The 23,270-nt window shown below is 45.0% G+C and overlaps 1 protein-coding gene across 1 annotated transcript; it reads right to left on the bottom strand.

Annotated features, from left to right (window-relative positions):
* Positions 1 to 1,784: 1,784 nt before the first annotated feature.
* On the bottom strand, positions 1,785 to 22,208 carry T265_05583 (hypothetical protein; the record flags this gene model as incomplete). Its single annotated transcript, XM_009170635.1, has 11 exons — positions 1,785 to 2,054; positions 6,466 to 6,553; positions 7,626 to 7,721; positions 8,585 to 8,696; positions 13,420 to 15,145; positions 15,548 to 15,850; positions 16,884 to 17,201; positions 17,410 to 17,902; positions 18,019 to 18,378; positions 20,524 to 20,952; positions 22,021 to 22,208. 11 exons carry the CDS (start codon positions 22,090 to 22,092, stop codon positions 1,945 to 1,947), a joined length of 4,107 nt encoding a protein of 1,368 aa, XP_009168899.1.
* Positions 22,209 to 23,270: the final 1,062 nt, after the last annotated feature.

The raw sequence follows: 23,270 nt of genomic DNA, 5'->3' as shown, positions 1-23,270 counted from the left end.
CTATAAACTTTCTGGAATTCTGACGCGTTCTGGAGCTCCATTGGCAACCGGCATTCGGCCAATACTGGGTCATGATTGGCTGTTGGGTCCAGATTGTTGACCAATCAGATCTCGTCTTGATGCCGGACCGGCAAGCGTCCCGAATTTTGGGCCAACCTCGAGCGGGCTAGGCTTCTCGGCCATAGCAGCGCCTAAAGACGTGCGGTATAGTGGGATCCGCGTGGATTCCTGCCTAACACCGGTTCTCTCAGAACTCTACCAATCTTATGAGCCTTGAGCACTATGTGGACGAAGAAATTGACAAACCTAACAGCGTACATCAAACTGTTTGATGGGAGCGCCTTAGTCCTCCAGCGTAAGGGCATCAGAAGGAACAGATGCCCGAGGAATGCAGTGAATATGGGTTCATCCAAAGTAGTTTTACATGCACGGTCGAGCTGGGGTCTTGCATGTGCTTTCCAGACCCAGCATTTATCGACAGAAAGCGAAATCTAGGAATGAGCAAGACGGGTATGTTAAACCCTATATGTTAGAGTCAGGACACGGAAATGATCTTCCGAATTTATTAGGGGGCCGGTTTTTGTTATACTGGCCTGATGTCTGGACGTGAGGCGAAAGACAGATGAGTCATGAGGGGTGAGCTTAAAGGCTGTATCAAAGGAGAAGGCACTTCCTAGTTGCGCCAGTGAGGGGACATGATTGCTTGAAGTACCCTATTTTGAGCAGTTGACTTAGCTGTCTAACCCACTCGGTTGTCAGAAACTATGGCATAACCCCCGGAAACATGACGCTCCTGCGCAGAGCACGTGCGCCGTAGTTCAGCGCCCATGATAAGCCATATCGGATATAGGGACCAAGGAAGTAGGAAGCATCGAACTCGGTGCAGTTAAACCATGAGTCAAAAGCAGCAACAGGACACCGTCCTATAACTTTTGCGGATATCAAGCGAGTGTAAAAGAAAAGTTTCTCACTTAGGAGAGGGACGACGATGGGGAACAAGGGGGCTGACTCTGAGGAAACGTTGCATTTGAATGTCGCGTCAGAACAAGATAGATCCACAGCAGTTCGCAAAAACCAAGAGAATGAAGGCTAGCCAAAAAGCGACGCTATGTCAACCACCAGCAGTGATTCGCGGCATACAAGCCACAGCCTGGAAAGCATCAAGACAGCACAGTGCCCAGTTAAGGCGCTTTCAGGTCAGACAGTTATGCTCCAAAGCTCTCACTACGGAGGCTTGGGGAGACAGTAATTTGCTTGGAAGTGTGCTCTAGCATATGTTGTATACACCCAACCAACTCAATAAGGACAACGAAGTCTGTGGAACTCAATTACAAACTGACAAATTGTTATCAACCTGAGGTTATTAGCTGTTTTTAAACACTTTATACCCGCAGTCAAGCTGGATAGCCATGGAGATGATTCCCATTTCATTTGCACTATTTTACGGTCCGGTAAATAATCCTGTGGTAACACAAACATCGGACAACAAACAGCCGCTTGTAGCTCAACGGTACACTCTAACTACCAGTCGTCAATTCGCGGGTTTGAATATCCAATTCGTTAAGTACGCACTTGTGATGATCCCAAGTGGGAAAAAATAACTGTACGGTGCTTCTCGGCCTATGACGTAATCTCGAAAGACTCTCAACTCTCAAAGGTGCCAGCCGTCGGATGATCAGAATCGGTCACATACGGGCGGCCCAAAAGACAGAACACACAGATAATCAAACAGGCAGACAACACACACACACTGGATAACGAGAATGCGTGAATGATAGTCACACGCAGGATATATGAAAGCGTAGGAATCACAGTAATGTCATGAGAAGGCTGGAAAAAAACAAGACAAATCAATCGCAGCATTTTTAAAATACAAAATAGCCTTAACAGGCATGTACAAACACACAGTCAAATACGTTTTATTTACAACAGGGAAGGTCGAGGTTACATTTCGCCACACTGAGTGATCAGTACGGGAGCCTTGGGACGGTTGTTCGCACCGGTGGGGACGTTTTCAATCTTCTTCAGCACTAACATTCCATCGACAATCTGACCTGAAGAGAAGAGCCAGAACGGAAACCTGGTTGAACTTGAGAGAATAAAACCAACAGAAAACAAAATTGTCCCCTTTAAATTATGAATTCTACAACCTCACACAGCTGACAATTTGACCATGGACAACAAAAAGCGGGGAATATGAAAATGAGACGGTGGTTCAGGGCAAAAAAGCCATTGTCCTTCAGAATCACTGCTTCACACGGTCCTCTGGATTTGACTGAAAACAGCCGAATGCTCACAAGGCTGAAAACGAACACAAATCCGGTTGTGTCGACATAGTCTTTCATTAATTAATTTTCTAAAGTCTGCTATGAGGCCTAAGTGGTTCACGAGTTTCTATAAGATATGTTGACCACGCAATTTGTTTGATTTCCCAAAAATATTTTCTGATCTATCCCTGTCTACATAAAAAACGTCCCAAAACACTTCGGAGAAACTGGACGAGGACCGAAACTTGAAGAACTTCACTTGTAGCTTTCACACTCCCATTCACTCTGGTTCCGAATCCGTCATTGTGGACGATGTCAGAATTGTCAAGGAGGCAAATGTGAGTAGTCTTCTTTGCTGAGAGAGCACAGTACCCATACGGTTGTTGGGATTTCTTGGAAGGCCCACAAGTGCTTTCGCACTTCTTCGGGCTCACCGGGTAGCCTGAGTAACCGAGCTTCCGTCCAACTCATGTCTAACTGAACCCAAATTGTAAGCCATTCGCGAAGTACACTAGTTTCCAAATCAATCTGGTATTAACGGAAGACTCGACTGAATCCTGGATGAATCTACCGCTTGTGATTACCATAAAGTGTGAATGTTGAACGAAACCACCCCATCTTTCAGCTGGGATAATTTTCGAGATATAGAAGTGAAGTTTCTTGACGTACCTTATTGCAACAATCCAATACAGCCTTCGCCCTTCTTGGGAGGCATCATGTAGGCGCAGACAAACTCAATTTGGAAATGAGTGCACTTTGACAGTACGTCGTCTTCATTTTAACAAAGACAGAAACGCACATCGCATGCATCGCATGATTATAACGACTGGATCCAGTTACTCAAGAAAAAAGCAATCCACTTAAGCATTTTCTTTTCATTGGGGTTCATCAGCTGGATGAGGAAGAACCGGTTGCGTGTTCCTTTGGTCAACAGTTCTCATAACATATGGAAGCCCGACGTGGCTAATAACTGCATTTGCATACATGATGAATACGACTTAAAACGGACGAAAAGTACGAAATCAGAGAACATGTACGGAAGGCTATAATGGTGAATGGGGACTCATAGGGTAGGCTGACCAATATGTTGATACAGGACCGTCAGTGAGTGTGGTATGTTGTGATGTGATGTGGGGAACCGTCTCCGATAATAGACCAGGTTTGCCTTTTGGTACCTAACTCGGAAGACAACTGTTGAATTTGCGAAGTGTTGTAGAACTGAGTGATTAGCACTATTACATCCCCAGTTTGGCTGGAGCTTCGCAAACAGCAGTCACTTTCTAGACCATATACCTTCACTACTAAGCATGGGTTTCACCCACTGCCAAATATATGCTTACGTGCCACCTTAATGCTGGCGCGATAGATGAAAACCAGTTGGCAGAAGCAGGATTATTAAAAAAACCGGGGGACTGTGTGCATTTTTTATGCACCGGCCAAGATTTCAGAATGTACGGAAGGAAAGACTACACAATGGCCTTATAAACTCCGCCTCTCGCCTGACAAGCTTTCAACCATAAAACTGAAGTGCAGTCCGGGCGCTCCTTGTTTGTTCCGAAGGCTACTGTATCCGAAGCATGAAAGCAAGAAAACACAGCGCTTCCCAAGTAGGCCACGTTACCGATAGCCTCGAGATCATTTGTTATGTAGAGAGTGATTGTATTCCTAATGCGACTGATAGCATGACTTTACACAGGCGCCAAGAGCCTCCGCTTCTTTCTGCATATCCAAAATTGCGTTTGCGGAGGAGGGGGGCGAAGGACTGAGATTTGGGTAGTACGCGCTCCACAAAGTGCTCGGCACTTATGAGTATGAAGCATTTGAATGCCTCTCCCATTAAATGGCGAATTATAAAGTTGAAAAGTAAGGGAGAAATCACTTAACTTGGCGAACTTCAGTCGCTGTGCGTGACGCTCGACGCAGGTGTCCTTATGCTGTCGCTCTGCCCTTCGGATGAGCATATGGTTATTGGAAAACATTCAACAATCGTCGGCGAAACAAACGGTTCTATGGATCGCTTTGAGCAACCAAGCTGAAAAGTGCCTTGAAAACCTGAAATATTGACATAACCAGTTGCTGCCTCGGTAATGCCCTCAAAATATAGTCAATACAGCCGTAACTGGGTTAAAATCTTGCTGTGGTGGTTCATCTCGTTTTTGAAGCCAGCCATCAACCTGGACGGGATTGCAAGTGGGCTGACAACTATAGAGGCGTCACAGATAATGACCGATGGGCATCAGTCATGCGGTACCTTTCACGTCTGTCAAGTGCATTATATGAGGCTTGCTAATGAGGAAATAATGATTTCATCCGTTCATTTTCAACAGAGCAGGTGGGAAGAATAATTGAATCGGTGTCCCGTTTCCGTTAGACAGCTGAATTCAAAAAGCGAGTAGCTGGCGTAGTCCCACACTTTGGCTTCTGGATACGTTGGCCAGACACCTGATTTCGGCCAGCTCAGGTGCTCTGAGATAAGAAGGCGTGAGAAATTGTGAAGTGTGATGTCACCTTTTGCGCATACAGCCAATCTAGTAATCAGTTTTCAACCAGGAAAGTTGGGGATATGAGAATGCAGTATGACTCGTGAGATAAGAAAGTCTTCCTCAATTTCTTTACTCGTTCGATGTAGTCCTACGGGGATCTTCGTACACCGTCCTTAAATTCACATCCAAGCACTTTCCGTTTATTGCCCTATTGGGAGTCATTTGAAATGGAACAGCGCTCTTCGGATGAAAATATCATCAGTGGAAACTCGGCCTTCTCGGGGATGCGATATCATATTGCCAGCTGCTCGCATGCGGTCCAAATTATTGTCGGAACTTTCATCCAATGTTCGTTGACGTTTGACTAATGCATAATATCGAAACGCCATGTTGGATAAATACACTGTGAAAAGCACATGGATGGAGAAGTCGCCACCGTCGTTTGAGCGCCGTACACGGACGACTCCAGTCGCTCTTCCTTTGGGAAAAAATCGACTGGGTTTCAGGTTCACGTCTCCAACCAGAATTGCAGTTTCCAGCCTTGTTGTTTAACATTGAAGATCACACAAAGCACAACAGAAAGCCCCTTTATCGGGCTGTACTATAGCTGCTGGTAAGTGACGGGCTATTAAAAAAGTAATATTAATCGAGGTTTTCCGCTCTGAAACAGAGGATGCCACTAGAGCCTCTCTCAGTTGGTTAGTATGGTTATCAACAAAGACTTCCACAAAGTTCTGAAGCATACTTTTGTGGACCACAGTTTTCTAATGCCGAGTCTGGATAGACACCTGATAGCTTGATGCGCTTAGCCAGACCAGAAAGCCAATGAATGTGCGAATCAGCTGATCTATTGAACACTGACGCGTACAGACGTGTCATATGCAACCGAAAACGGGCTGTTCATAAGGCCCACGTGGGAAGTTCTAAAAATGTAACTCATCTGTCAAGGGCAAGTGAAGAACAACTAATTAAATCTGTCTCAACGAAAACTGTCATCCCATTGGTAGTTGTGTAGTCCAGTTACGTTCAGAGCTATTTACTCTAACATATAACAAGTTTCGTAAGAGCAAAACACGTCAGGACTTAAACGTGGATGTGTTTGTCAGAGCGGGCCATTGACCGATCCAACCGGAGATGTGTGGGTTGCACAGACTTAGAAAATAATGCGGGGAACGATAAAAAGATGAAGGAGATTTTCGTCATGGCTGTGTGAACGGCGACAATACCTGATAACTTCTGTATCGTTTATATCACAGATGGAGGTTGATTGAGGCCCCTACACCGAGCCTTTGGCCTACCTTAAGTGAAGTGAAGCATGGAAATCTGACTCCGAACCCTACTATGTGTTGTTTTTCCGAGAAGTATCAGAGGAGACAAAACACACTTCTATAGCCCAGTGTACCTTCGAAACGGTTCATAATACAATCGGACGTAGTAGAGAGATTCGCTGCTGTTAGGTTGCATTCCTGTCTTGCTAACAATGTAGCCCACAGGATCACTGAAACACCTATTCTGGCATGTTTTGGTCGAGGATAAATAACGAGTGTTCACAGGTAATATTACACAAACTGGTCACAAAATCTACTATTGTGGACATCCAGAAAGGCGAACGCTGGAATACCTAGCCCCTAGAGTGGTTATCGGGTTTGTGCTACGCTAGATTTAAATGGCTGACTGCTAAGTGGATATCCACGAAACCGCAAAAAAAAACTTACCGAACACTACGTGTTTCCCATCAAGAAACTCGCACGGAGCACAAGTGATGAAAAACTGACATCCATTTGTATCTCGACCACTGTTGGCCTGAAACCATCGAAAAAAATCAAGAGGGTGAAAAAAGCTAAACACTGCGAGAAAAAGGGTATGGGTGCAACTAATTTTCAAGAAAAGAACCTCCTATCAAAATCTGGATGATTGCAAAAGGCCTATCCATATATAGTGATGCCCAGTGTCAACTAATCAGGACTATCCACCGTCACATTACTTTTCACTAGCCAATAACTGTAGTCAGCCGTGCATCAGGTAGAAATGAGGAAGGGCTGCCGTCACAATCAGTGAAGTTGATAAAACGATTGAAAGTGCCTAGCTAAAAATACCTCCAAAATCTCTTTTATCTCTTTGCTCCCGAAAATCTTGGCTTGTATTCCTAACTTGTCAAAGGGCTACTTAACCTAAAGACATCAGAGGTGTCAGTTTAGTGAGAACAAACTCAGGAGTCCAGATGAACCAGATGGTGTTGGATCTAAATGAGCCTTTTTGAAGTAACTGGATTCTGTTTAGATGTTCCAGCAGCCAACAGTAGGCAATAACAATGTTCTGGAATTATCGAAGTTAGAAAACCTCATACCAACCAATCAAATAAAAGCGAAGTTCAGGGACAAAATGAATGTCATAAAGCAGCGAGAGCATGTACTTTTCAATTCGTCTGTTCGTTGATAAATTCATCTGCTCCTTGGTTAGTGGGTACTCTACTGTCAGACACGTATTGGGAACCAGTCAGCCAGTGAATATGCACCGAAATAATTGACTAGTTCTTCTAGGGTCGCTTATTTATAACTCTGTGATAGGCGTCACAAATCAACGAGCAACATTGGTGTGAGACACGGAGCTCATTCATTGGAAGCGCACGATGTCTCCAGATAAGGGGCTGACGTGAGCCTGATAAGTGGAGTTGTTAATGACCTTGTAAACGTCTGCAGGGTGACTCTGAGAGACATTTCTAATGATCTGTTTCATCACAATTGTTAGGAAACAGGAGAAAGCGGTGGAGCTTCGAGACGGGTCCAACAGATATTAGGAAAATTCAGGCTACAGATAGAAACATCTTGTGCCGGCTCACTACAGCACACGTAATACGGAGTTCACACCAACTTACCATGGAAAGCATTCCAGGGGAATTGTGCTTCATCCTGAAATTCTCATCCGCAAATTGGGTGCCACCGTAGATGCTGAAAGAACCGGTTCCATCCCCCTGTATTGGATCAGGGAAGAAGACGGTAGTTTGAAAGCGAATATGGAGAAACTACATGGGAAATTGTAGCTATAAAGGAGACAGAACAATGTTGTTTGGTGTGACCAGTCTGCCTCCGAAAAAAATGCTTGAAAGGTAGCGAGAAAAAATTCTACAGGGAAGTAATCTGAAACAAGCAGGAAGGGGTAATACTATGAAGAGAGAACGCTAATTGCTCAAATAAATTAGGCGTCACCGGTCCTTCAAGTTTGACGACAACTGGAGATGTGGTCACACCTCAAAAGAATTGTTTGGGGAGCCATGTGCAGGGTATCTGTGACCCTGTGTGGTCGCCAAACACCAGCGGTTTTTATCATAGTTATACACGTAAACTGCATTGTTTAGTAACCTGACGATTGCTTAAACCTTGCCACTGAATCTTCACAGCTGGATACTGCAGCATGGTGGCCACGTCAAACCAGTGTGTGAATGAAAGGTGGGTGGACAAGACCGAATTCAGAAGCCAGTCAGCGAGTATGTGGTCCAGGATTTAGTAGCCTGAAAGTGGTAACACGACGGCTACGTTTCTCATCTGTCTTTGCCCAACTGTTATGTTCAGATAAAAAGGAAAACGCACGCGAAATGTTTTTTTTCAGAATCTAGCCACACAAATCTAGTCCTGACGAAGTTACTATCTTACTTTTAAACAGGCACTTTGCAGCACACAACAACAGTCAACCTCAAGATCACTTTGCTCCTCGCTGACCTTTAGCTCCCATCCCAAGCCTCTTGGACGCTAATAAAACATGCTACTCAAAGCGGAAATAGCAGTCACGCTCAAGAAGCAAAGTTACAGTCGACCGGGTAGAGCAGGTTCATCTTACATTGATAAAATCTCCACCCTGAACCATAAAGTCCTTGATGATACGATGGAATGAACTGCCTTTGTATCCTGTTGGAACGCCATCTTTCCTATACTCTCCGGTACAGAATTGCCTGCAAAGAGACAGAATAACATACAGTTGACGGCTCGGAGGAAGATTATACAATATCGTAGCCACCACAAAAAAGGAGACTTTTCAGGACGATGTATCTCTGAAAATGGGACCTGACATTCACAAGAGAGACCATCTAGTGTGAGGGTAAAATACATAACAGACTATTCTAGCAGCGAATAAATGGAAACAAGAATCAATGGTACTACGAAGTGCGTAGAATACTTGATTGTGATAACTGTTGGTCACGAACACAAGCACACCATGGAGTAAATAACGACAGGCACTAATCTCGACAATAAAATATTCGAACCCATTTTCACAAACCAAAGAGAATCGATTGGCAGCTATTGAGAAAGAACATACCTGAAGTTTTCCGCGGTTTTCGGAACAACATCCTGGAAAAGCTCAAACTGCATCCGGCCGATTTCCTGCGGAGGGATGACGAGAAAGATGGAAGCAGCAAAGTGATATGAAAATGAATAAAATCGCCGATTTACAGTTTATGCGAAGAAGGCTCATCAAATACTGAATACGGTACCTGTCCACCAACAGTGACGTCAAAAAATACGACCGGGTTCTTGGGGTTGTTCATCCGCTCAGAGACGGCCGGCAAAGGGACTGCCATTGTGTTGCTAGTGCGAGGGGAAATAATGAAAGTTCAGTTAACGAAAAAGAAGACAAATATTAAGCTTACTTTGCAAAGATAGTAGCTGCGTTCTCACAGTCAAGCAGACCGGTAAAGAATCCAGAAAGAAGCCGGGGAATCGGTTAAATTACTGGTGTCGTAAACACAAAACTCCTCAGTATACCTTATTTCTAAGAACGACCCAATTGTGCTATTTAGGGCTTTTTCGGAAGGTTCAGGAACGAGATTTCCAGTGTGCATTTCTCCGGTGACACAGGAGTAATGTGCGATTAGCTAAATTTAAATCAGAGTTAAAAACACTTCAGCATGTTGGGTCAACGACAAAGGGGGGTCACATACGTGCAGGTAATAGGTATTTGTTAGCCTTCGCCACTGTGTATGTGGGAAACATTCCCTTCGTGGCTGGCTATTGCACGATGTGTCGCCTGTTCAGTCAGCCAATCAACAGAGATTTTTCGCTCTTCTAGGGCTACTTGTCCCGGTGAGTTAAATCCCTTGCTTACGGAGATGTTGCATTACGCCGCATTGCATCCACTGCCTTGTTTTAGTGGGCTTTCAATCTACGGAAAAACAGGGCACACGCTGTTTAAAGACAGACGGACAATCGGATACATTATTAGAGATTTTGTCCTGTAATTGAAGCCAATCTATGCAGAAAAACCGACGGGTGTCGCACAGCCGTTTCATTTCAGTTCGAGACTATATGGAGTTTCGTGAAATAGGCATTGCTGAAGATTTCCATTAGGATGAAACAGCGTTAGTTTTCTCGCTTTTTTCAGCAGACTGATTTCACCTACAGGACGAAATCTCCATTGAAATACCCAAATCTCCCCACATTATCACAGACACACGTATGACCATCAGGATATGGCACGTTACTAATCGGAACTTTGTTGAGTAGGCCCAGGTTAACGTATTACGAGAAGTAAAGCACAGAGTACTTCAGGCTTAGGCAAACGTAGTACAGTGTGTGAGCCCTCCACCCCCAGGCAAGGTCACATACTTCGCTTGCTCATAGTTGTCCTTTAAGAAAATGGGCTACTGTAGTACCACTAAGAACCATCATTTATTCTCAGTAGGGATTTGATGGGCATCAAAGCGACACAGGAGTGTGGAAACGTCTTTGATCCACCTCACCGGGGCTCCCCCAATCCAATACGGCGTTTTAGGAGGACTAGATAACTTGCACGTTCACATAGGGTTCTCCAGATCCATCACGTCCTCCTCCACGTCATCCAAGGGTTTGTCATGCACATCCCGTAGTTCAGTTCTTCAAATGATCTGAATGCCTGATTATTAAACCAGATAGTCCTTAGGTTCTGTGGCTACTGCCAGTCAGTCAGTCAGTCAAGAAGTTGATGTCCCAACTTCGCTCAAGTCGGCTAACAAAGCCGCCGTCCGCAAGCAAGTAAACAGTGAGCATCAAAGTGGGACCAATAGTGGATAAGACTCCTCGTCATGGGATTTTGCAGTCGAATATACGATCCTAAGGTACACATGTCAATTAGACACGCACCGCTGGGGACAGTTGTTCTGGAACAGTTGTTTCAGCAGTTGCCACCGGCCTTACATAACGAAATTCTCCGTGGAAACAATCCAGCATGTTAAAGAAGAATTTAACAAGCTAAGAACTGAACAGAGACACCACAGGCAATAGGGTGCTGTACCTCACTAGTTATGGGATGCTCGACTGGCAGACAAAACATAACTACCTGGGAAGGTTAGATTCGCATCATGTTATACGCGCATATGATGTGTTTAACGAATGAGCAGCATTCAATCCACGGTGATATATACCGAACAACAAAACAAGTTATCCGTTGATAAAACGCCGAACACTTATAGGTCGAAATTGTCTATGAGACAAGCAAGTTACTGCGAGACCAACATACTCGGGTTGAATCCACCTTCCCAAAGGAGAATTTCGAATTCTCAGGTATCTATAGGGAACTGTATCACTATCTAACCAAACCTGACTTCAGTCGGGCGGTGATATTGGTCAAAGCTGTGAACTATGTTGAATTTTGGAACACTATCCTGGAACCATACGTCTAGAAATGGGTTAGGGTCTGTAACCTGCTCAAACAATGGAGGACAACCACAGATACCGAGCACACGGAACATGGAGCTACCACTTGGTCGTAGATACGGTTTTTCACCTGTCTTACAGATCCAGAGGTTGAGCTACTACTCAACTGATTTGTGATTGAATAGTGACGTCCTCTGGCTAAAGGGAGGATTATATTACTCAACAGAAAAAACTGATGCCGCAAGCTGATAATTCCGGTTCGGTCTAACGCTCCGAAGGTGTGAGGTGTCAAGGGGAAGAAAGACCATCACGGGAAGACAACACACATGCAGGTGTAAAAAAATACAACTATAAAAAGGTCTTTAATTTGTTTTAAAATGTTAAGAACGCTGTACAAAAATGTACTAGTCCGAAGAGACGTCCATGAGCGATTTGCAAGCTTGTGCGTAGGCTGAAATAATTGACTGAGGCAAATGGGTTGCACTGGAAACGAGATTCAAAGACTGTGAGAGTAGGGAGGGGAGGGTACAGTGGGGCCACAGGATCGAAGTAGGCATCGAAGGTATCTGACTTGGAGACGGAGCATCACAACAAAAGCGGAGCATAAGTTTCATAGCGCGTTGAGGGGCGAACCCAATCAGACGCACGGTAGCGGAGATAAATGAGGCTGAAAAAGGCTGCGTGGCTTGGCCTTCCAGCAGGGTAAGTATACGGCGACCAGACGCGAATATTGTGGAGCGAAGTTCATCTACCAGAGAAGTAAGAGGTTGTGGCTGTCGCCGAATGAGTGGCACATTTCGACTGGAGAATAACTGGCCTCCGAGAACCACCAGGTCGGTTGTGACCAGAAGAAGTCGATCAAACAAAATCTGCTCATCAGTCGTAGCCGCTGTGCGCAACATTCTGTGGATAGAAAAGAAAGAAGTCGGTGGTGAACTCAAATAACATGTTCAGGCACGACTCAGCACACCTTGTTAACACAAAGTATGGCAGGCCTCTCAGCGATAAAAATTCTTAGAATCAAGTGCGACCATCTGTGGGTTGTTCTGACTAGGAATAATATGGAAAACGTCCTTCCGGAACCAGTTTCCTAGAAATATTCTTATATTACTACTGAAGTTCATCAGTCGTATTAAGATTCCATCAACTAATAGCGCCATTTGCAGAAGACGAGGGTGTGAAAACACTGACACGTAATGACGAAGTACACTACTTATAAGGTTGTTGAAAACTCTTCGACATGACCATTTGTCTTTCTTGATGGACAAGGTCCTTCATTTTCACCATGGCGGACGTTAGGGGGTTTCAAGATCGTCACCAAGGTCTCCCAGGATTATTTCATCAGTGACACCCATTTCCGAAACTGGCATCTTATCCTATAAGCTGTCCACAGAATTGGTGAACGCCTAATCACAGGAAGGTAAGAAATAAATCAGTTCAGTTTATCTGTCTGGACTGTAATCAGACAGGCAGTAACACCAAGAGGAGAGTAACGAGTGCGATCAGCCACGATCCAAACAGATTTCGGGTGGCTAATTGACTAACCTCTGATCCTATGACGTTTACAACTCCGTCATGAGAATTGCTAAGTTGATAAGACCAACTGTCGATGATTTATGCTCCGTAAAACCAGGTCTTCGGATTCTAATACAATGGCTTAAATGAAAAGTCTACCCAGTTTTATACAACACAACAGTTGACAGTACATATTTCAATACTTCAAGCCGGAGGGAATCCGCGTTTGCAATCAATTCACTATGGATTCTGTCACCCGTGTGCGCACTGATGTCTCTTCTTATGGTGACGAAACGTTTGCAAGTTACCTGCCAAGCTCAGCGAACAGATCAGCACCAATGAACTCACCCGAGCTACCAATATTTCGACACATTACCAAAGTAGAAAGTACCCGTCGGCCATGGGAAACCGGTGTTTCTTGTTTCGATTCGGCATGTCAAATTCCCACAGCGCTACACTACTGGCAATTTGCAAGTAGATATAAAATTTCAGACTAAACATAGAATGTACAAATGGCTCCGGTTGACTTACTTCGCTTGTTTTGTTAACCAAGGGAGAAGACGTCCGTTGAGTAGCCATCCTAGTAAGCCTTGCCGTTGTTGACGATGTGTTTGTCGATTTCGACGTTTTCGCTGATGAGTACTGGTCGAACCTTCAGATTCACAAATACAATCTTGGACATCCTCTTCGTTGTCAATGATTGCTTCCTCTCCGACTACAAAAGCCATGGCAGAAATTAGAATGTGTAGTGAACAAGCAGCTTCTTGACGCTCTGGGGTTGGTCCGGTATTCACCACGGTGATGGAACCACTACCCTCGGTTCGTTGTAGTTGCAGACACGCATCGACTAGGCGAAGTGCCAAGCGTCGTAATCGATGATTCTGTTGTGATAGAGCCAAACTGGTTAGACTTGTCGGCCGACGAGAATCTAAAGGTTGTCCAGGAAGCCACTCACTTGTATGGAGTCTAGCAAAAATAGCCTGAATATCCATCGATTGTTTCTTTTTATCCTGCTTGATTACGGTTTGGGATCGCATAACCCTAGCTTCTTGCCAAGCTAAGAGAGCTTGCACGGTGGCAATTAGGAAGGAAAAAGACTGTGGATCCGCTACTGGATGATAGAACTGTGACGCCGCTGCGTCTCTTAGTGGCTGCAGCCCGGGCCAAAGTTCATTGAAGATGGTATGACACTCATCCACTATATACGGCAATGAGATGAGCAGAAACTGGTCAACATTGCTGTTGCTCAGACTTTGCAAGAGGCGAGTAAGATACACTCGCGAGTAACTATTGGCTTCCGCAGATCGGTCTACGGAAAATAATCGATAGACACATTTGACCGCGGCAGCCGTTTGGACGGGATAACGAAAATAGTTAGTATGATATAAGGGCCAGTCGCTAAGCTGACGAACAGACAGATGTGATGTTAAGGCCAGGCAGAGATTGACAAATTTAACCTCTCTCAGCTCCGAATCCTCAACCCTATCATGGTGAGCTGCATCAAGGAACGTTAACCATACTATATCCAAACTGTTGGCGAGTGGCACATTTAACAGACACTGCGCTAATGTAGCAGGAGACCGGTTACTTGCTGAGCAAAGCAGGTAGTCACTAAAGGATGTCTGGAGAGATGAATTCAAATCGAGCGCAGTAGCAACAGGTTCTTGTTGAGGTGCTGCTTTCACAGCCAAGTCAGTGGTCAAGTGAGAAAAACTGTCAGAGGAATGTTGTTGCTGGTCGCCCGTGGACACAGGTGGCAAGTGAGATTGTGAAATATCATGAGCATGCACCGGCGAAAGTTGGTTCACGGTAACTGGATCACTAACAGATGCTTCATTTGTGATCGCCTCAGATGTGATGTGGTCAAACCAGTCAATAGTATTGGGCGAATAGGCAGACTGTAAGAGGGACAGAAGGCAAATGTCCAGAGTATTTTCATCCTGTCTTTCATCTTTTTTTGTGTTTGCAGATGAAATAGAAACCCTGGAGCGTGATTTGCGAGTATAGCTTGCCGGGCAAGTTGGAACCCTCGTGGCAATAGATGCATCGGCGATTACGTCCGCGGCAGCAGAACGTCCCGGTGTTCGTTTCGAACCACATGGAACAAAAGGATGAACAACCGGAACTGTGGTGGATGACAGCGAACTCAGAGTAGGGTTCAGATGGACAATATTATCCGTACGCCGAGAACGAATGTGGCTCTTTGAAGTCGCTGTAGGTTCTTCTTCAGGTGGTGTTCGTTTGAAAACCCTCGTGGCTGAGGAGACAGAGTGAAATACGAACAATAATAAATTAGGACAGAAAACTGATGGGGAGACAGCTGTTACAGGATTGAATACCTGGAGAAGATTATAAAGTCCGAGTACAACTGACCTATTAATTGCTCTTTTCTAAGCCTGGACATAACTAAGCTATACTACATCCAGCTTGGATAGGCTCACTTTATGGTAAAGAGGACAAACAACTGAAGGTAGTGACGGATTGATGGTGGACAATGGAAATATCCAGCAGTGGAAGCTGACAGTACGCGAGAAAACTGGTCAACCTAAGGCGTAACTTTTGGTAATTGAGCTAAAACGGATTGAATAATGCGCTGAGGAATCGCGTCCCACTTAGAAGTGATACAACAGATTAGACGAGTAATCCACTGGAGACTCACGAGGTTGGGAGGGAGATTCAGCATCATGCTGTACCAATGAAGTCAATTCAGTGGCTTCAAGTGCGGCACCCTTCGAAGAGCGTAACTTACGACGTCTGGTGGGAACTGTGATGCTTGCATCCTCGCTGGACTCAGACAGCTTTCGAACAATGCGCTTAGTATCAGAGACATTCCTCTTGCTTTGTCGCGTTCGCGGTCCTTGGGTCGACGCGGGGATGTGGGTAGGGGGAGTTGGAGATTGAACCGTTGAGGTGGCCGCAATATTCTTTTCGTCGTTTGACGGTTCACTTATTGAGGACAACTCTGTGAAGTAGCAAAATACGAGGCCCGGTTAGCCAAGTAAATAAGATCCCGGAACTGTGTTTGAACAACCCTGGTCCTAGTCTCTCATGGATACTTGTTACCATCTTGATACGTTATACGCTTACTTCACCAATAAGATATAAGAGGCGACTTTCTAAAGCTAACTGGGTGTTTCCACGGCCAAACAGATTCGACAGTGGAATAAAAGTCTCAATAAGGTCATAAATCCAGCATAAAGAACATGTTTCCTCTCTGCCTTGAAAAAAAAAACACCGATCTACCCTAATCCAGAGGCTCAACGTTTGAAGTACAGTCAGGTTTCAGCAAGTTTCTGAATATCCTTTATCTAGACTGTCACATGACAATTCATCTTGTGTGAAAAGCCTGGAAGAACTAGGTCATTCAGCAGTGGCAAAAACCGTGGGCAGTTTATCGTGGATATCACAAGCAGGAGTGTGCACGAAAAGCATTTTGGATATTTAACTGGTTCTACTCTTGGATTTACTGTCTCGTTACAAAAAGGTCAACAAAATGGCCCTACATGCCTGCTGTTGCCCAGTTTCCGATAAGTTGATGGGACGATTCTCCGATGCGTTCTCCCTGATGTCAGTTGGTGTCTATCTAAGAAATACGGAGAGAATGCTACAAATAAGAGGATCAACGCTTCTTCTCTCAGAGAGAGAGTGTGTAAACAGACCTCGAGGGCTTGTTCTCAATGCGAGTCTGGAACGTCACGGATCGCCCGTTTCTCTGAATCCACTAACTTCTCGCAACGTAAAACACGGAGCAATATCCTATCGGTTGTGTATTTGGCTGTGCTTCTGGGAGGGGAAAGGTAAAAACTGTATTAATTGCTGTTTGTAACGAGTGCAAGATTAAATCCCCCCAGAACTTTCAGAGAAGACGTACTGTCGATAACTTCTCAATGGCTGCGCAGTGCTGTTCAGTTTGATAGCATCGAAAAATCTAGCTTGAGCCGACAAAGTCCCTGTTAAAGGGAAAAACACAATTAATCAGTACATCGGGGACTTACCGAGCAATCGTGGAGATGTTCGGTCAGCCACAGCTGTGCCGTCAACTGGAAGCGAACCGGTACGTTTGACGGAAGTGCTTAAGTCTGGTAACAGAAGCTTATGCGTTTTGGATGAGGATGAGGTGACTGTAGTTGGACTAGCGGCGCGAACCTGATGTGCGTCCGAAGAGTCAGAGATCAGACGAGAGTTGCGTCGTTTTCGTAGTGTCGGTGAGGAGGTAGGACTGGGCAAAGGAGAGTCCATAACGCTTTTCGAATCAGGAACATGCTTCTTACTAGGAGACGGTTCATCCGGCACCAGTAATAAGAGTGGATCACCTTTAAAATGGAAAAACGAATGAACTAGTCTGTTCTGTCCAACCGCGATATCACGGTAACTAAAAGCAGTATCAAACTACCTTGGAAATGAAATGACCTCTGAACAAGTATGCATAGGGCAGACAGGTCCCAGAAATGCTGTCTTTGGATAAAAAAAGTATTGGACTGTACGCCGAAAAGACGAAAAAGCAAAGGAAAAATAACTCACCTTCGAGATGATGCAATTCTGACAAGATATCCTCCAAAAGTTTAGATCCGTGAACCACAGATGACGGCACCGATTCGACGTCACTAAAGGAAGAGGACTGACTTTCCATGTATTCATCCAAATCCACTTTAGCTGGACTGGGCACTTCTGTCTTCGTAGTTTTCTTTGGGGGTTCAGGCTTTGACTTATCCAATTCTGGTCGAAGCTTGCGTTTGCAACGCGTAGTAGGTTGTGCTGACTGGCCATAAGCGGCCGCTTCTGTTGTGACAACTACATCTCGCTTTGGGTCGTGCTCCATTGCAATATCCGCCAGATTTTCTGGTATCTCCAAATGTAGGTGAGCTGCCAGAGTTGACAACCAGCAAAAATCTAGGACGGATCCAAAGGGGCTAGCGGATAACGTTTGTCGTTTATGGCCCAGGGCAGAGATGCGATCCATCACGTCTTGCACAGTTGTACGAAGAGTATCTATCATCTTTGTTTGTTCAGAGTCCTATTGAAAGATAGGTGAAAACGGTAAGATGGCACAATTCAACTTGTCCGCATAGAGAATGGGCATAGCCCAAGTCATAGCTCTGGAAAACAAACAGCCAATTCGATATAACTTACCTTTTCGGAGAGCACACGTATACTCCCCCTGAGTTCTTTTGTCTCTGTATTCATTGTCTCTATCCATCTAGCCTGTCGTTCAACGATGATCCGTAGTTCACTTGCTGATGATGACTGCATATCACCCAGTGTCGCCATCATTGATGTAGCCAATGAATCAGCTCGCTCGGAAGAGTCAGAAGGGTGGCCATGCATTCGAATGGTAGCAGAGCGACTGCCCACACCGCTACTTGCAGAATCTGGTGCCATACGCGAACGAGCAACGGACATCTCTTTGCGAACTCTTGCTAGCTCTGTTCGTAAATCTTCTCGGAGACGATTGCCTTCGGAAATGATGTTTTCATAGTGACCTACAGTCTTCTGTTTAAAAGAGGAAATAGGTAGGGTTGTAGTGAGAAAAAGTCAGTCATGAGGTACGACACCTAACTGTGCCCAATGTATTGCTTCCTAGTGATTAGGTCGTCCGTACATTTCCAGAGCTGCGCTAAAACTGGAAGTCTTACTCTTGAGTCCTTTGGAAGCCAACACGTGATGACTAGTTCGCACAAAAGAATGTTTTTCGATGGGAAACTGTGCAAACTAAATGCGCACATCAGGGCAATAAGTGAGAGCCGATCGCGTAACTTGGCTGGCTTCCCATTTGGTTTGTCTAACTCTGGACCATTTGTACCAATATCTCAGTCGCATGGGACGAACAACGCTCTAGAACTGTTGGAATTTCGTTGAGCTGGCATTCTTAGTAGCCTTTGAGTCAAGTTGAGCCCCTAGGCGGCCATTTTAACTCCAGTAAACAGAGTCGATGAGAATATGTCAGTTGTTGTTTCGAAGATGACGGGTTTAAATTGCACTGTTATGGACAAGCAGGGGTTCATGGCGACCTCACGGTGCTGTTTCCCACACAATGCTGCGAGGTGATGCTCAGCTAATTCAATCCGTCTATATGGACAACATTTTCGATTTTCCCTTATATGGGTCCAACAACTACTTTGGAAGCGTTTACACAGACACAATAACATTGATGACAGTGCTCGTTCTAAGTCATTGTAGGTGAACCGACCATAGGGTCACGTCGTTTAGGATGCCCGTCAAACGATAAAGTTGGGTAGGATCGAATTCGAAGCGCATCTTTTCAGATGTGTCACTCCGCCTAGGGAAGCCTCATTATTTACCTCATTATTTCCGAAAGATTAAAGAACCTTCAGAAGCTGTCAACCTTTGAAACCTGTGGCAGTGGTGTGACAAACTTGTTACGGCGGCGACTGCTGCTGTGTAGTGTGGTCCGAAGAGCCAGACCACCGAACACAGAATACACAAAGAAGATTCTGTGTTTGGACGTCAGTGTTTTCCAAGCATTGTATAAGCCTCATGGAAACACTATAGGTGTTTCGAGATCTCGGAAGAAACAACTTGTCCACAACAGTGATAGTAAGTTCCAATTGGTACAATGGCTTATTTGGTCACACTCCGCGTCAGAAGGCCGTCTGAATTGCAGAGCCCCACAAATGCAGCTATATGTAAGGAGGAGACAACCAATGACGTTGAGGAATGAAGGTTCTTCCTTATGTGTTCTGTCACGTCGGTGCATAGGAATCCCAGGGTGACACAATCAACAGTCGATGAAACTGATGGGAACTACCTAATCATGCAGCGAATATGGCTGAAGCATTCAGATTGTCGCTTTCAAGTCGAGAAAATTGAGTCGTTAAGGTGCGGACCCAGTGACCGGAGGATCCGTGGTTCGAACCCGACCAATGCCACTCGACTTCTGCTGTCTGGGATTGAGCAAATTGGCACTACCTCAGCCCTTGTGCCTCCTTCGGGTGTTCCAGCTGAACGATTACTAATAACATTATTATCCGAATACACATAGGAATTGTATTAGGAAATCAAGGACCTGACCAGGTGGTTGCTTCTAACGCCCGAATGGTTTCTATTTTCGGGGAACAAAGCTGTAGGGCTTGGAAGCAACCATAGTTCTCAAATGAAAAACTGCAACCAGCTAAATGCATGTCATCGCAATACCCAAATGCTGTTTTAACGCTTGTTGTTTCTTTGTTTTCTTGCTTCAACATTTTGCAGAAAAGTCAGCGTCTATCACTGATTCCGAGAAGAAATGAAACGTTTTCGTTAAAATCCAGCCACTGAAGTATATCATCCCGGTGAACGCGGTAGAAGTGTTGTATAGTCCTCCGAGATACCAACCTCCCATGCATGTAGCGTCGATACGTCCGCTAATTCAGGCAGCTTGGTTGGATCAAACTCTATCCAAAGGTTATGCCTGTGGCTGAAAAAGTCATGCATCACATGCGAACACTCTATTGTAGCCGTTGGTGAAGAATGTCTCCTGGTTCAGTAGTTAGAAATGCACTAAGCGAAAAAAAAACAGTTTGGAGATGATGGTACTGCATGTAGACTGGGTGGTGTGATAGTAAACCAAGCTGAATTACTCGCGTAACTTCATGCATCGCTACAGCGAGCAAAACAAAATTGACAGGCAAAACCTACAAGCGTCATTTCTAGTTCCCGTTTCACTTGGTCCGCTTCTATCTTATGGCGAAGTCCGGCCTCCAGTTGGACACGCATCGCGAGGCACGCACTACGGAGACGGCCCACCTGATTTTCCATCCGTCGCATACGCGATAAAGCCCAGTCGCGTTCACGCAATACCACCGCAGACGCCATGTTAGCTGTTTCCATTGCACTGCAGGACTCGATGGGACCATTTGTGGCGGTAAGAGAACGTGAACAATGAGACAACGTATTACCGTTGGTCTGATCAAATTGAATGACAGTAGAGTGAACACCATCTGTTATTGAATGCTGTTGGTGGTTAGTTGGGCCTAGTTCTCCTTGTCTTTGAATAAACCAGGTCTTGAAAATGATAAGTGCGTCCAATAGGCTGGAACAGTGATCGGCAACACGACGGCAGGGTGCCTGAAATGCGGGTGAACGATAAACGTATAAAAGTAAAAGCGAGACAGGACATGCCATATAACTGAGGAACTGCTTGGTAATAACACCTCTTTGATTCACCTACGGTAACATAATATCTGACAGCGGCCGTTTGTCTAAATAATCACAAGCCAACGGACCTGGCTCATACGAGATGCAGTACAACCAGTCTATAACGTGTGCCTTTGTAACAATAATGTCACCGGCAATTTCCTTCTGTTGTGGGCTTTATTTAATGGATTCATAGCATTTTAGTAGCTGCGCCTGGTCCAACTTAACCCGCACGTCACAATTTAGATCATTCTTCCACTGAAGCTGTGGAATACGCATCAAGACTGTAGAGATAGTTTGGTTCATAGACAACATTCGTTGGAGCAGCCGTTTTTCAGCGGTTTGTCAGTGATGTTGTCGCAGTTTCTCCCCATTATCAGACGTTCAGGCCTCTTCCTAAAGCTTATCCACAACGTCCTGATGGCTAAGCGGGAAAATAAACGTATTCCCATAAGGAGGACTATGCCTTAGGACAGCCCAACTCCTCGCGTGAAATCTGGGGACTCCCACATCTCTGATACAAGTCAACCCTGATTTTCCGGGCACATTAAGATTCCTGCCAAGCCATCATTAAAAAAACTAGATATGGTTTCACGTGAGAAAAATCGTCTTGAACAATGTCCAGTTACTACAAGTGGAGATTTTATGCACCAACAGGCGAATGAAATCAAAACGGTAAACAGTTTCATACATTAAGTAGGTTAAGACTTTGCATCAATAAACGGTCAGACGCACAGAGCAGCCTAGACAATGAGGGAAGATTGTGTCAACCTGGAGATACACGTGCGCGAAAAAACATGTGAACCACATAACAGTGAGCATAACTCAACTTCAACAAGAACTACTCCCATTTCATCACTAGTTTGGCCTGGTTGATAGTGTCGACGTAAGAGAGGAAAGAGACTCGACAAAAAAGATATTCACTTTCTGACGTTTTGACAGAAAGCAACGGTAGATATGGGGTAGGGCAGCTGCTAATTTGATTACATGATTACTTACCTGTGTACACTGCCTAGCGCTTTCCAAATCGGACTGGAACTCGTATTCATCCAGGAGCTGTTGTTTCAACATTTTGTTCACATAATTTCACGACTCCAAGTGATAGGATTAAATGGCATTAATTACCGACGGTACGGGAATGAAGTTAGTCAGGCAGTGAAAGACCTGACCACATGGGTTTGCAGTCGGCTAAAGTGCAAACCATAAAGTATAACAATCTAATGACATGTAACAAAACTAAAAGTGTAGATTCGCCGCTCACTCAGTTGAACTCGTTAGAATAACCAGAAACTGACGGGAAATAATAATAATAATAAGAATAATAATAATAATAATAATAATAGTTCGGTGCCAAGATGCCATGCTTCCCCGAATGAAGCACGAGGGCTGTGATACTGCCAGGCTGCCCAAGCCTAGACAGGGGAAGTCAAGAGGCGGAGGTCGGGTTCGAACCACAGTAAATTCGCGCTCCAGCCACAGCCATCTTGCTCCCGGAAAAGCACAATAATACGTTGGAGAGAGCTTACATTGTTGCAAAGTGAGAGTGGGCTGTAAGACGGAACCGACGAATGGAGGGCTGCCAAGGTCATACGCTATTAACCGTGTACATGTGTTACGCTGGCATTAGCTGTTGAAGTTTAGTTAAACGATGTTCAAAATGTGTTCAGCTACACGCTGATAGCGGTAGTTGATATCCTTGGATTTCACACCTATCCGCGATCTCAGGGTGGCATTCCGAAAGTCTCTTGCCATGAATGTGGGGAGATGTTAGTTACGCACTGAAGGGAACAATCCAGATGAACGAACTCACGTCACAAACAGATCGGACCCATATGTGACTCCTATGGCCACAGTGGGGATATTTGTGTGGCACTAGCGATTTCGTATAACAGGATGATTGATGAATAGAGGTCAGACTAACAGTCACCCGGCCCTCCTGGTTAGGGTTTGGAGCACGTATGACGATATTCCTTAAAAATTGGACTACCCTGGTGGATTCGCGTCAACCACCGTTGCCTGGCGATCAGGCTTTTGATCACCCTAATCATCCTCCTTGAGTACCCCAGTCCATGGACGAACATGACTTTCAGCCAGAATTCATCACTGGAATGAGAATAACATATAACACGGGCCGCCGCTAAAAACGTGTAACGTATACGTACGATGAAACACGAGAAATGTGTCTGGTAAAGTGTCAAAGCTCTCTTTCCGCTCCCAATGAAGTCAGTACGGAAATCATGGGACTACCT

The sequence above is a fragment of the Opisthorchis viverrini genome (assembly GCF_000715545.1).
Source record: "Opisthorchis viverrini unplaced genomic scaffold opera_v5_107, whole genome shotgun sequence".
Taxonomy (NCBI): Eukaryota; Metazoa; Platyhelminthes; class Trematoda; order Opisthorchiida; family Opisthorchiidae; genus Opisthorchis; species Opisthorchis viverrini.
This window is presented reverse-complemented; position numbering and strand designations above follow the sequence as displayed.